The sequence below is a fragment of the Corapipo altera genome, unplaced genomic scaffold (assembly GCF_003945725.1).
Source record: "Corapipo altera isolate COAL_440 unplaced genomic scaffold, ASM394572v1 24, whole genome shotgun sequence".
NCBI lineage: Eukaryota > Metazoa > Chordata > Aves > Passeriformes > Pipridae > Corapipo > Corapipo altera.
Genome location: NW_020884903.1, coordinates 10,037,188 through 10,053,119, shown reverse-complemented (window position 1 = coordinate 10,053,119; position 15,932 = coordinate 10,037,188). Strand labels below are relative to the sequence as shown.

General features: G+C 38.6%; 1 protein-coding gene across 1 annotated transcript in view; it reads right to left on the bottom strand.

Moving 5' to 3' along the window:
• Positions 1–6,138: 6,138 nt before the first annotated feature.
• Positions 6,139–15,932, bottom strand: part of TSHZ1 (teashirt zinc finger homeobox 1) — a 57,299-nt gene continuing 47,505 nt past the window's right edge. The window contains exon 2 of the mRNA XM_027650982.1: positions 6,139–10,730. Within this exon, the coding sequence (XP_027506783.1) occupies positions 7,546–10,730 (3,185 nt within the window). The 3' untranslated portion in view covers positions 6,139–7,545. The remainder of the gene's footprint in view (positions 10,731–15,932) is intronic.

Sequence of the window (15,932 nt, the reverse complement as noted above, 5' to 3'; positions counted from 1 at the left end):
TACCTTGCTAGGTCCCCTTTCGTTTTCTAACAGGCAAACAGGCCTTCCAGCCTTTCCCTTTTCACCCCTCTCAGTCCTAGCTTTCAAAATCCCTGACATCTGCTCTTGCTAATAGCAATTATTCTCCTATCATTTCTTTTGCCTATCTTCTCCTTCTTCTCAAGTGTATCTCAAAACTCCAATTCTTTTTTTGTGCTGCTTTTACCCGTCTGATGGTTGCTGATCATTAGACTGTTCTTAGTCATTCCTCAGTCCTATTTCTTCTTTGCACTTTTCCAGACTTCCAGTTGTCAAAGCACACTTAAAAAATGTGAAGTGCGACACTCAACAGCCCCCAAAACTTGGGTGGAGGATCCCCATGCAATGTTAAGTCTAGACTTGCCACCTTTTTTAGAGCAAAGCTATCTAATTTTTCACATTATCCCGCCACAGAAAAGTAGTGATGAGAAATGACAGTTAATGTTAAACGCTACAAACTTTACCAAGACAGCACTTTAGAGACAGCTAACCATACATCTATCCCTTGAACATAAAGACACACAGTGCTGTACAGTGCACCCCTGAACCACACTTTATCATCATACTACACACTCGAATACTACTTCATATAATTATTAATACAGAATGTCCACTGCAAACGTGCCGAGTGCATTTGACCTTGGACTACCAAATAATATACCAATTCTGGGCAATGTCTGAGTCTGTAGTGTTTTTTAGAGACAGCATTTGCATATTAATAAACTTAAAGCTTCTCTACTGTGAGAATTTTCCAGTTGAACCATTATAGTTACACTAGTATTAGACAGTTTCCCTGTCACAGCAGCCATGGGCAGCTTTTCTTATTAGAAAATAAAAGTGGATTTTTCCAGTTTGGCTTAAATTGCTTCTGAAGTACTTTGGTCTAAATTGTAAAAAAAAGTTCGGAATGAAAATGCCTACAGAGTGAGAAAAGCCATTAATGAATCTCACATTCTACCTACAATGGGTCTAGCTCCATCTGGAACATGGGATGAACAGAAGTGATCTACTACACTACTTTTTCACCTTTATAAGTACTAAGCAACGAGATGTCAAAGACCCTGAAGCCAAAGAGTAGCATTTTCAAGAACCACTTCTTGTATTGCCATGAATAGTGGGTTAAGCTGAAGTGGTCATCTGAAAACATAAAACTTCGTACTGTTTTATCAAGAACAAAATCCTTTGCTATCCTGCTTCTCTTCCTCCCAGTCCATCCTCAAACTCCTTGCAGAGCAATAGTGACTTGCAGAGCCACTCTGCTAGTTCTCCTTGCTATGCTAGAGGCTGGGGGGAAAGCAAGGAGAAGATGTTCTTGACACTGAGCCTGTAGCAGTGCTTCCATGACAACAAATAAGATGTTACACGTTGGAACTCTGGTGTGATAAACTAAGCCTAACCAGGACTTGAAGAAGATGGCTAGTTTTTACAGAACACTGTTCCTCAGAAATGCTCAGGTTAAACTACAGTTTCTTTGCATATCCTAATACACTGTGCAGTACCTGGTGGAAAGAGGAAGGTGAGAGTGGCAGAAATCTTCTTTTTCCCTATCTGGGTTCCACTGCCAGACCGTCTTTAGGATTTTGCAGCAATGGTTTCCACTAGCTGAAGAATGGGACAAATGGCATCTCTGCAATCTGTCTGTTAGCATCTGAAGACAATCCCATTTCCAATTTACAGCATCCTATCCTGCCATTCAAAAATACAAGACCTTGTAATTTAAAGTAATTCAGCAGGTCCAATATTTGACCTCAGCACTATTCAGTCTGAGTATCAGTATCGGTATTCAGTATCCAAACCTCACTGAAAGTCAGGGGGATTCTGAGTATGGTGATACACAGTATGATATAGAAACTAAAGTGCCAGCTGGCAGGTTAATACATTTTGCCAAACTGATTTAGCACCTACCAGTCTACTAGTGAACTTATTTGAAGAAACTGCTTGCTCTTAACTATTGAATCTTCCATCCTAGATCATATTGGACTGAACTCAACTACTTGTTCTGACAATAAGCTTTCTGGGGAGTAAGGAGTAAGGAACTGTGCCTGAGAGCATGCTCTAGTGGCTAAGCCTCTACCTGCTGGTCATGAACTTTGGGCACTGTTTCTGACTATGTGACTTTTAGCATGCTGCTTTCTGGATTCCACCATCATATGTGTCATCTTTTGGGTAGGAAATACAGGTACTATTCCACTTTAGCGGTTGACGACAAGCTCCAATACCAGCTTCAGTCTGTACACACTCTTAAAGAGGTGGTTTTGCACAAGTTGTTGCATGTACCAAGAGAGATGACTTCCACCTGCATGACCCTGAAGGTTGGCCTGTGTTTGCCTAATATGTCAGATCAGTCCTTAAGATTTCATAATGTATGCTCTTCTGAGCAAATGAATTAGTTCTGGACTCCTACAAGAGCAGATGGGTTGCAGGCGACCTTCCTTCTTGTGATGATGTGGCATTTAACCACAGGTGTCCTACATCTGATAAGCCTGGTCAGGAACCTGTCAGGCTTTAACCTGCACCGTCAGACAATACTGACACAACTATTCTGAAGAGAAATACAGTGCACTCTCACTATATTAAATTTGTTCAGCTTTAGGTTGTACTGATGGTCAATACATTGTGCCCAGAACAATTTAGTTAGAGAAATCCTATAAAAAGAACTAACAATTTTAGCAACTAATCTTCCTCTGCACTTTTTACACTAGGAAGTTTATGCAGAAGTAAAACCCACAAAAATCCTGATAACCTGGCCATAACTAATTAAATTAAACTTCATATTTTTCATAAGAAGAAAGAAAAAAACAAACAGGTAACAACTACAGTAGTTAGGATAAAAGCTTACTAGATGCATTTTGACCGTGCTGATACTGACTCAGCAGGTCACTGGACAGAACTGAAGAGATGTTTAAAAACAAGGGATTTTCACAACAGAGTAACTGGAGCTTCTCATTCTCAGTGGGAAGGTCTACAGCTTTTATAATCACTGCGTATTCTAATACTGGTTGTCTGAAAATAATTAGGTCCATTAGCCATGTATCAGCATTTGCAGTTCTGATCTCTTGGTCCTTAACTATTCTAAAATCAGTTTTGCTATATCACCATTCAAAAAACCAGACCTAATGAAGATGCTGGATAAAGAAGCACATTTCATAAATTATACTAACCTCAGGTAATCTGCAACATCTAAACAGACTTACAAAATGTTCTCCTTCTTTGCAACATACTCAGTTTTGGGTATCGATATTTTCACTTAGCTATGATATCACCTTTTACTTAGAATAGCATCTTTTATCCCAAAATATGGTCACTCCACCTACCTGTAGGATGAAGCTAACTATACACAGTGAAGAAGAGAAACTATACAAAGCCACAAAAAACATTATGAGAAGAAACTCAACCACAAAAGCAAGGAAAACAAAAATTCGGAAGAATCACACTATCTAGATTAGTATCTGGCTAGTAAATTTGGGTTAGTGCTGTGTTCTCATCCATGGACAGAAAAGGACCCTGCTTTTAAATTTCAGTGAACAGATGGTGAAATCCCACTTCCTGCTACTTTCATGCTGGGAGAGTAACTCAATACTGCATCAGCCAGGAGACCAACACCTACAGAGCTGCAAGAACACACCACATGGAAACTGGCCTCTCCTTGGAGATCTCCTAACCAGGACCCTTGCTATATTATTTAAAGAATATCACACACTCAAATTTGAGGTGGCTTTGGAAATTTTAGGCAGAAGCTGACACACTGTGCTTCATTAGATTAACACAAGATAATATGTATATTTTTATGCCTTTATACTTAACTACAATTGCATTTTAGTGTCATTTTGTCATTATTACCAGTGTAACCATACAGAGAAAGCCGTAACAAAGTTATGTTGCAGAAGACATTAGTTAATAACCCACTAAATACTATTAAAAAAAAGAAAAAAGGTCATTTCATTCAGGACTAATGTCATCAGTATACAGATCTCCCAGATTTGCGGTGGTTTGCATCAGCTTCAAAACAGCAATATAGAAAAGTGCACCAAAGCAGAAATCAAACCTGGAAAACCAGGCAAACCAAGATCATCTGCTCTGAGAACAGATAAAGCAAACATGTGAACATCAGTAATGTAATGCTGAAAAAAAGGAGCTTTATACATCTCTGAAAAGAATCAGACACAATGGATTTTGGATACATCACAAAACAGGTATACAGGCTTACAGAGACTACTACAGGTTTTCAAGATCTTACATGTCTTAAGACCTATCCTGAAAGGCTATGTGCTCTCTTCCATCCAGTAGCTTTAGGAGCTATTCATAGAATAGCACAAACTTACTTTTGTTGCAGTCTTATTGAAATAAAGAATAAATAAACCTGAAAAAACAATTCTGGGAGAAAGAATAACTCTGTTTTAAACTGTGCAATTTCTTTTTTTAAAAGGAAACTTTTCGGAAATATTTAAACAAGAGTGGAAAGAATCCAAACAATAAAGATTGTATTGTCATTGTGCTTCATTTTCTTAAGCAGGTGAAACATCAGACCCCTCCAATTTTCATCTACTTCATATTTCAGTCGTAGAAAGTGTTACATCAGCATAGTCACCAGGTAAAGCACCTGGTTTACTCTTAATGGACTTTCTTCAGACACTGGCACAGATGATGAGTGATTGTCCAACTCTGAAGCTATCAGAACTGAACGGATTTAGCAGTGTCATAAACACCTCTCGAGGGAGTCACCTGGTGTTGAGAACTCACTTTACATGCCATGTTTCAAAATCAGGTTTAATGGATTTACATTAAATTCAAACCCACTTTAGAGCTATTATTTCTCCCTTTCAACCTTTTCACCCACTACTGCAACGTATACTACAGCATATTTTATAATCACATGCTTGCAGGCCTGTGGTAAAGTAAACAAAACTTCAAAGGGTTATTATTTAAAGACTCTGTATTACGGCCATAGGCCTGACTGTTTTTCTTCCTCACCACCCCTTGGGTCCAAAGCACATAATCATCCAGTAATTGAACTGAAATGTCTAAATGGCTAGATCCCCTGAAGGACATAGGTAGTTAGCAGCGAAGAAAGTAAGGGACGTTTTAAAAAACCCTCACGGCATTTTCCTGCACTACTTAGAAACACGGTGTAAATGTAACTGACCTGGACCTGATGGGCTTTTGCAGAGAACACAACAGTGCATAGATATTTCTGGGCTTGTAACTAAAGATTAAATGTCGAACTGTGCTGTATTTGAAAGTAAAGATCTTACATTTAAACTACTTTCAGAAGGATTAAGAAGAAGGAACAGAAATATATATACGTACACAGTAGTGTATATAACACAATAGTATCACTAATACCATGTGAAAGCAAACCCCTCTAGGTCCTCATATTTAATAGCCCCTCCAAAAAGTGTAATGGATAGCAGATCCCAGGTTTTCATACACTGTAGCTGTCAAAGCACTCAGGAGATAGAGAAGTGAAGGCTCTGACAGCTCTCTTTTACATTCTAAATGACATCTGCATTCAACAGAACAGAAATAAAGATTAAGGGAAACACCTGATATGATAGCACTCAGCTTACCTCAAAATGCAATATTTAAAAAGTACAGAGAAACACAGGTCTGCCTTCTTGTACTGTAAGTAAAAACTGGTGTCAAAGCCTCAGAGGTCTTCACCACTGCCAGAAAGGCAAGCACCGCAGCATTCAACAGACTGCAGGGGCAGAAGCCACAGCCTCTGACTATGTAACTGTTGAAATCAAAAGGTGTTTTGTGCGAGAAGGAAGGGAGGAGACAGTCTTTGAACACACACAGAAAATGGCTACGGGTACAGTCATAGAGCATAGGGAAACTGACTTGGTTGAAACCTTTACAGCCCCTTCTTGTACCTCAGTGAGGAGCAGAATGCCCTTCGCTAATTGCCGGTGCCCCACTGGTTCTGTACCTTTCGCAGCGCGTACCAACTGCAAATCTCTTCTGAGAGGTTATCACTGTTAAGGCTTCGAACGAAACACGTCAGCATCCAGATCACGAGAGATGATTTCAAATAGATTTTTGCTGGTTGATTATATAAACGATGCCTCTTACAGCTGGAATAACACCTCAAAGGCAATATAATGACGACATGACAATGTATGTAAATCAAGAACTGCATGTGGGTTTATTTTACACTTGAGAAAACAGTGGATTTAATTGTGTGAACCAAAATGTACTGTACAATATTAATGATAAAACATCAAAATGTATAATTCATAGTGCATTGCTTGCTTTATTTTTATTTATTTATTTTTTTTTGTCAGATAGTTCCTTTACGTACATGCATCTGGAAAGATGCAGGTGCCAGTAAAATTCCTCTATTTATATCAAGCTGCAGGAACTAAATTTTATTCAAAAAGTGTGGTTTTACATTATATACACAGAAATTGAATATAAAATGACAATATAAAAAGTTAAAAGAGAAAGCATACAGCCAGAAGGTACAAAGAAAGTTGAACAGTTTAAAATGGTACGATATGTAACATGTATTTTTTTTAAGCTGATGCTGGCAATTTACAAGGAACAGAATCCAACATTTGCCCCATTTTTTTTTGTTTTCATTTACCAATGCAGCACACTATAGAAAGGTCAGCTTGTACCAAAGCTTAACATTTGTAAATAACTATAAACTGCAGTATTTTACAGAAAAAGAAAAAAAAAAGGAAAGAAAAGAGCATTTTTACATTTGTTTTAAATAACAGCTTGCATACTTTTTTTTTTTTTTTTTGCCAAAAAGTGGCAATTCTCAGCATCCAGAGGGTTTGGGCATAGTGGCAACTTGGTTTGCTTTTTTTAAATTATTATTTAACTTATACAGTTGTGGCTTCCTAACCCCTTGAGTACTACACAGCTCTCCTTCTTCCAAGGACTGCATGCACAATATCTTCACAAACCAGTTCTGCATTAAAAAAAAAAAAAAAAAAAAGCTCATTCATTTAAAAAAAAAAAAAAAGTCCTGCTTCTGACACAGCTTTTTTTTGAATGAAATGCCTTTAAGCCTTTTGTTTTGGTTTGGTTTGTTTTTCCTTATTTACTTATTTCGTCACTGGGAAAGGCACAGAAATGCTATTACAGTTCTCAGAGGGTTAAAACTTGACACTACCAGGTTCTGTGACCTTTATTGTCATGGCAACTTTGTAATTTTAGGATGTCTCTTTATCATTGTTCTTTGTGTCTTTCTTTACGGCTAAATTAATGTCTCTCAATAGTGTCTCCCACTATATTCTACAAAAGATAGCTTAACATCAAGGACAGATGTAGAAAATAAAGGTCAGACTTTGACTCACAAAAAAATAAAAACAGAAACAAAAAATAACCATGCACAGACAAAGAGCATATAAATATAACTACAAAATAAGTGTAAGAAAACCCAAGGTCCAGATAGGCAGTTCAGCAACAAAAGTAAGACTGATTTCAGAGGCTCAGGTCAGGCCTAGTGCAGTACTATGAAGAAGTTTAGTGCAATGTTCCTGTGGTCACTTGCATACCTGGCTGCTTACCTGGACGCTATTGTTTTTCTAACTCAGTTACATAGATCAGATGGTCCTCTGGGGACTTGCCATGTGTTTTACTAAGGTGCAGTTTGACTGCATGCTTGCTTGCAAAAGTTCGGTTACAGAGCTTACATTGGAATGTGGAGCCTAAGTCCTCCTCGGCAATTCCAAGTGAGCCCAAAGTCTTGTTTGCGAGGACTTTTGAAACATTCTGCTGTTCTTGAATCTGATTAAGTGGCAACTTTGACAGATCCTTCAAACTAAACCCTAGATGTGTCTCTAAGTGACTTACATATGTAGAAGCAGTCCTGAACTGAGAGGCACAATCATTGCAAAAGAAAACAGGATGTCCTGTGTCCAAGTTCTTTAAAAATTTAGTTCCACCTGTCCTCCTTAACTGATACTTCACATTGGCCAGCCAGTGGCTAATTGTGGTCATGGAAAGACCAGTAAACTTAGAGATGTGTACCCGCTCTTGTGGACCTAGGTCCGACATAATGTATTTGCCTTCTGGGGTCTCCCTCAAGCTGGAAGCAAATTGGGCTTGAAGGATCAGAAGATGCTGAGGGTTCCAGTTGGACTGCCTGCCCTTCCTCTTGTGTACTGGTGACAGTTCATCCAGAGCTTCCTCAAAACTGCTCCCATCAGCGTCAGACTTCTCTGACACAGTAGATGGAGTTGAAGACTTGGGTGTCAAACGTCCCGTGAGGTTCTTTACCATATCGGAAATATCCAGCAGGGCACTCTCCCTAAGCGGGGATGAAGCAGAGTCAGCCACACTGGAAACAAGAGGCTTGTTTTTGGACTTGGTTAAATCAATAGGTTGATCACTGTTCTCATAGTAATACCGGTCAATAGCATCAGCCTGCTTGACTGGTGTGGTCGGGTAAATGGGTTTGTCCAACATGCTGTTGCTAATTTTGTACAGCATGGCCAAAGGGTCCAGAGAGGGGCTTACTGGCTTAGAAATTTTGCCTAAGTGAGTATTCATAATGGACTGTAAAGCACTCAATGGATTAATGAAGGATGGCTCAGGTGAATGATCTGTGATAATTCCTAAATTGTTACAGCCATTTGCAACCTTTGTTTTAAGTGGCTCTGTACCGTTTGGCGTATGTGCTTCTGATGGACTATCTTTTTTGACCTTTTGAACTTCTGACTCAGAGCTCTTCTTCAGCTGCTGTTTGTTATTTACTTCTTCTGCTTTTGGGAAGTCCTTGTTCTCTTTAGCAGCAGGTGACATAGGTTTGACTGGAGAACTCTTCTCTTTCTCCAAAGGCTTTTCTTCCTTCTTCACATTGATTTTACCTGTAACTTTCTCCACTAGTTCTTCCATAGCAGATACATTGCTCTTGTGAGGTGGGGGTGTGAGATTGCCCGGGGAATGGATGAGTGCGTTGTGTTCTGATGACAGTGATTTTACACTGCTTGCATAAGATGGCTGCATTTGAACACTCTGCACTGCTGGCTGAAGGGGCTTGACTGTTCCCGGGAGCTGGTAAGCTGCATGAATACTGGGATACCCTCCCCAGGAAGGGGCTCCATTCTGAGCTTTGCTGATAGCTGTTGTTACTGTGTTCTCCAGGGATTTCAGTATGTCTATTCCGCCTTTGGGACTATCATCTAGGTCCTCCTCTCTGAGGTACTGGTACAAAGTTGTTGGCTCAAATTTCTCTGTAGAGTCCTCATTCTCTTCTTTAATCTTTTTTTCTGTTTCAGTGACCACCACCTTTTCCTTCTCTAGGTCTTTCTTTTCCTCCGAGTTTGTGGAGCCCGCTGGGGAATCAGGCTGCTTTTTAATATTGGAGGCTGGTAGCCTTGTGTGGGTGGTGGGTGGAAGAGGTATAGACTGTATCTTCTCCTCCACCACAGGGTCCAACACTAGCTGTTTGCCTTTTTTGGAAGCAGAATTGGTCACCTTCAGGAAATGACCAGTGACCATCATGTGAGCAGTGAGCTGCTGCAAAGTGTCATGGGAACTGCCACATTCCATGCATTTCAGTATTTGGGCTTTGCGTGCCTCGAACTGCCAAGTGTAGCTAGCACCATTTTGATAGCCATAGCGGTTGTTTGGAGTCACGTAAGGATTGGCAGTTTTCTGATCCTTTGCAGACTCACCCAGTGAAGCTTCTGCAGTGATCCCTGTTGGCTCAGGTGAACAGGGTGAAGCTAAGTCCTGAAGTGCTCGCTTTTTGGTAGAAGGGACCAATTTCGTGATGGCTGGTACTGGCTCCTTCAGAGGCACTTTCTGGTAATGCTTTGTTTTTATCATATGGACACTGAGGTCTTGCAAAGACTCAAATGAATGCCCACAGTACATGCACTTCAGCACTTTCTGGGCATCCTCTTTGCCTTCCATTTCCATAAGTGATCGTTTTCTAGGCTTTGACCACCGTTTAGTCTTATCAGCTTCTTTATCTCTGTTGTCATCGCGGTAATGTCCAGTTTCATTCATGTGCACTGTTAGCTCCACCAGTGTGTCATAGGCTGCACTGCAGTCTTTGCATCGGAACTTGCTAGCACCGGTGAACACAGACCCATAAAGCTTATTGTTTTGCCGGTAAAGCTGTACTGTGCTGAAAAGACTAGGCTCTGGGAGAAGTCCATATGATGAGGTCTGCTGCAAAGTTTTAGCTAATGCAGCTTGGTGCCAGTCATATCCTGAGCCACCACTGTTATTATTACTGTTACTAGTATTACTGGTAGTTGTACTGGTGCTAGTGTTGGTACTGGTAGTACTAGTATTCTGGGAATTGGCATTGGTGTCGGTATTGGTGGTGTTTTCATTCTGGCTGATTCCATTGTTGCTGGTGGTTGGATTGGATTTCTTTAAGTCCAAAGCTAAACTGGACCAGCAAGTCTCTGAAAGCAAATTTGCATACACAGCTTTTATTTGTGCCAAGCTGTCCTGTGGATAGGAAACATTGTCTGTGCACTGAGGATCCTCTTTCTCTTCTTTAGAGGAAGTGCTTTTGAAATGGGCCAGCTGATCGCTGTTTTCACTAAACGGCGAACCATAGCCTGCATCCTGATTAGTTGCAGTGCTGACTGGGGAGTTCTGGTAGCTTTGAGCCTCTTTGATCTCCGCTTCTTCATTGCACAAATACTCATTCTCCTGGATGTCCAGAGACAGCCCATCATCTTCCACGCTGTCTTCATCTATTTCTGCTGCTTTCAATTCCTCCTCAGGAACATATGCTAAAATACAGGAGAGGAGATGGGGGGTGGGGGGGAAACAAGACAAAGTTATCGAACATGCACATTTTACATTGCTGTCTTCTGTACTAAAAGCAGTAAGCATTAAGACAAATTTTGAAGATATATCCAGAAACCAAACTCACCATCAGTCACACCCTCCTCCTTTAAATCCACATACTTTGTCATGGTTACAGTTTGATATCAGTGATACCAAAGAATAAACTTTGACTTTAGGGGTAAAATATGTGCCAGGACCAGAGTAGATACCATAATATCAAAACTGAAATCAAACAAAGAGCCTACTAAACTAGTTTTTATCAACTTAAAAAATGACCTGGTATTGAGCTATATTTACTGTATTACGTATGTATGTGTAATATGTTGCAGCTGACTTACACCCCGCAGACCAAGGCACTCAGAATCACTGGCTTGACCAACTCCATCTTGTCAGTTCTGTCTTTTCTTGCAAACTGGCTTTAGCTACAGCTTCAGGGGCCATTTCTGTGCCACTGACACCTGACTCTAATGAAGTTATACAGGGCAAATGTGTCAGGTCAGCTGCCTGTACTAGGTCCATCTGAGAGCAGTAGTAAATGTTAGAGATTAATTTTTGGAAGCAACAAACAAAAACCTTGAGACCTTGATCGCAGCTTGATTATTGGCATATGGAAAATATAAAACTTCGCTATTGCATTCCTACCCATGAAACTATATGATCTCACCAAACTATGTGTTTATCTATATCAAACTATTTGTTAAACTAGCAAATGTGATATTCATGAGCAGATGGCCATTACATCGAAACACATTTACTCCAAGGGCCCAATTCACAGAAGTGGCTTACATGTACTTAAGTGATAAATGTATATTTCCATTGCAAAGCAGAAAACATAGTTGTACACATTTCCCTCCAGTTTTGTAAAAGAAGCTTAAAGAAATCACAATGCTAATGGAATGTAGATCATTTGTAAGAATGTCAAGGTAGAAAACATGGATTGTGAACAATTTTCAGTAATTGAATAAAGAAGTGCTGCCTTGTCAGGTGAACTCTGCAGCAAGTGATGCTGAAACGTGTCCTGTGTCCTTCCACTGTACAATACTGAAAGAAAGCCAGAAAAGAGGCTCTTCTGCTCTTATGTGATATGAAGAAAATATGTATTATCATGTTAACAAAGCTGAAGTCTTCTTCAATTGGGAGGAGCATAAGTACAAGTTGAACTGCTTTTTGTACATAGTTGCTAATATATTCTGAAATGTATTTTCTGAAAAATAAAAAGAATCTTCTTCCATTGTAATATGAATCATCCCTTTTTTTTTTTTTTTAAAGAAGAGTAACAATATTACGGTCAGTACTGCATTATGTATTCACCTTTGTAATTCAGTCCTAAATGCAGCCCCTAACTACTTCAGCCTGATCTTTTAAGATGAAGCAGGAAAGTAGTCTATCTAATACTGGGCTTGTGCTGAACCTTAAGATGCCCACTGCATGTTTCATCTGTCCTCTACGTGTCAAATATTTCATAAGATAATTTGATCTTTTAGTTTTTAAAAAAGTGCTAAGCAGGGCCCAATTCCTTACAGATACATCAGCCTCAGGTGCTTTTAAAATGCTTAAAAGGATAGGTGAGTACCAAGCACAATAAAAGTCACCACAGAAATAATCCTGGAGCCAAAGGCCAGAAAGATGACAGAAAAACATTATAAAACCAGAAAAAAAATATTCTCAAACAGGTGTTTAGTTAAAAAATGAAGAATAAAATACAGAAACAGTCAAAGAATTAAGGCGGCAGTCAGCTTCCCTGTCTCACAGCAATGCTGCTCTTAAAGCACTCTGCAGATATTTGAGCATGGTAGTACCGCCGCAGTTTGAACTCTAGGTATGTAAGCAGAATTCACTCCCACAGCTACAGTCTAGGATCTCTTAGCCTTCTCATTCAACACGCCTGTTTTTGGTCATTTCTAAAGGCAAAAGACAGTACATTTTAAAGTTTCAGATAAGTAAAGAACAGGTAAAGAGGAACATGGTTTCTGATTTTGAAATTACTTTGAAATAGGAAAAAAACCCTCTGAGACCTAAAATGCATAACAACGGGCAGTTACCATCTGGTATTTTTATTTAAAAAACAAACCAAAAAAAAAAAGAAAACAGAAAAAACCCAACCAAACAAAAACAAACAAACAAACAAAAAACCAACCAGCCAACTAAAAAAACACAACCCCCCCCAAAAGAAACAAACCCCCCCCCCAAAAAAAAAAAAAAACCCACACAAAAAACCCCCACCTAAACCCAATGTAATAATGATCAGCAGAGTCACCAAGTACAAGTCGAAAACTGAGGGGACATGCATTCTGGGCTTTTATGAACAGCTACCCTCTCACTAACTTCAGTGCAACCATGTCAATTTTCTCTAATTTTCATGACCCAATATTTTTAATAACTAGATGTAAAAAACTGTTGTAAGATGCTGAAAGTTTCTAGAGTTGATACAGCATTTTGTAAGAATCCATGTGAATTAACTGCTTACATCTCTTTACTTAATCCTAAATTGCATAAACATATATTTTTATAATTGCTATATATAACCATTTAAATATCTGTTTAAGTAGAAACTCTACATGATCCACTGCTGTATCTTTTATTTTCCTTTATTTATTTATGATGGCGTGTTTTCTCTAGTCTCATACTTTTGCACTTTACCATAAAAAATAAAAAGGAGCTAAACTACACAAAAAACATTAAAACCACATATAATGTCTGTGTTAAAATGTCAAAGAAAAGAAACTGTTAGGGTGAAATATCCATCTTTACTTACTTTTCCTGCTCTTCGGTTTTGCTGAGACTACTAAACAATTGAGCTCACTCCCTTACCAACATATTCTGCAATATAAGAGCTAATAATATACAACTGGTCAGAACTATGATTTTCTACGATTTCAGAATTTAAGCCAGTTTCTAATAAAAACCTGAATTTGCATGATGTGCACACCCACGTCTGTACAGCTATCTGAAATCACACAAAGAAATAATGTTTCTTAGCAAAAAAGAGAGTAATTTATCTGTAATGCTTAATTTCTATCAATGCAATCAAAAAGACTTTAACTCCTTTAGTTATCATAGAATACAAACAATACCTGTTCATTTAAGACTACTAATGCTTATGAGATGAACAGCAGCACACTCAACATATGGTATTTTGCAAGGTCAGTGCAATTCTCTGTCTGAAAAGCTTTCTGTAAGAGCTAACACAGAAGCAAACAAAATGAAGAATGTTGATTTCTAAAAACATGTATGTTTTACTAAAATTCTCACAAAAATTTGACAAATAAGTAAACTTCAGAATTTTAAATAGAGCAAAAGTATTCATATTATAATTACTTACAGAGACAAGTAATATTATTCTATCTTAAATAAAAGCATGAGACATTCAGATTCTCCCTCTAAACTATAATAGGTAGATCAACAGACAGATTTCGGACAGCATATCTTTCTGTGACTGAGCAACATTCAGCAATCTTCTCCAGATATTCCTGCATCTGCAAAAACTCTGCTGTCTTACACATGTCCCAAAACCACACAAAAATATCAAGAGCAGATATAAGCAGTGATCCTCCTCAACAAAAACTATATCCAAAGCAGAAGAAATTACAGAACATAGCATCAGCTTTTTGCTTCCTTCTCTGTGCATGGACAGACTGAGGCAAATGCAAGGTGGAAAAGGAGGAAAAAGCTTCAAATTCCAGACAACTAAAAATTAGGGGAAGCAGTTTGTATTTCTTTTCTTCTTATTAAGTCTTGCTATTATTTTTTGCCTATTAAATGTGCCTTCTGGATGCCAATGCTTCCCCATAGATATACTGTCATCTTTGAGCAGTGTTAAAAGCTGTGCATTCTAATCTAAGTGGACATGAGATGCTATATATTGTACATGTGAGTAGCACAGCACATTGTGTTTGCTTCAGTGAGAATATTTACACTATAAATACACATCCATTGTTTGAAAAAGCAGACAGAGATCTGAAATGCAAGGATGTGGTTAAAAATATAAATATTCTCACATAAAACCTTTCCACAACCTTGGACCAGTGCTTTTGAAGGAATCTGTCTCTACAGAGGTATTGTTTTCCATTCAAAAAGGGATTCAGCATTGAATACATTATTTTGAAAAGGACCAAAAGTAATAACTGTATTTTAACAGTCTATAAAATTAAATGTGGTAAGCGCTTCAAGACCCAATTTTAAATCCTCCAAATACATAAATTTATTCAGAAGAAACACCTTTGTATTGAAGGTCACAGTTCACTAAAGGAATTAAATAATGAAATAATTTTCACTTAAATAAACATTTCATATTTTCAACAAATAGGGACAGGTTTACGTTCACAATTCTTCACTAAATCAGGGCCTTCTCTGAGACTAAACAATAGTGGCACAATGTGAGTGTTCACCATTCTTCAACAGATGTATTTCCACAGCTTCTAATATTTACCCAGCCAACAGAAGACAGCAGCTGCAGAAGTTTTCACAGCCCACACTGTCACCTTGCACAAACTGCAATCCAGGCTGGGGGTGATTTCCACTGCACACAAGAACACATTTCATATCTTGGGGGGAAAAAAGTATGGAAAGAAAGAGAATCTATAGCCACACATCTCTCTCATCACAGAAAAACAAGAGGGAGATGAAAAAAAATTTAATAGACACATTTCCAGAATACAGAGTCATGAGAGTTTTACAAAAGAATCCAAAATCTCACACTGTGAGAGGTTAACACGCCTGCTGGAAGATTTGGGAATTTTCTGTATTAGTATATACAAATGTTCATACAAAATTCTGGCACAGATGCTACAAATCTCTGTGTGTGTGTGTGTCTGTGTCTGTGTCAGTATTACGATGTCACTACAGTGGAAAAATATGGCTTAGTTATGACAATGGCTGAGAAGCAGCACAGACTATCAGACAACCAGATAACCTTACTACAGAGGTGTGTGTCTTTCATTTCTAATTGAAGCAAAATGGGGGGCAAAATACTAGAACTGCCTACCCTCTAATTCTAATGCAAGGGGTCTGAAAAGTAGATAAGGTGCTGTAACAAGAACAACCTCTGTGCTTCTAGCAGGTTGAATGATAACCCTTAAAGGTATCCCATTAAAAGCCAACAAAAAGATTCTTCACCTCTTTCTCTTCTCCATCCCCTTAAAATG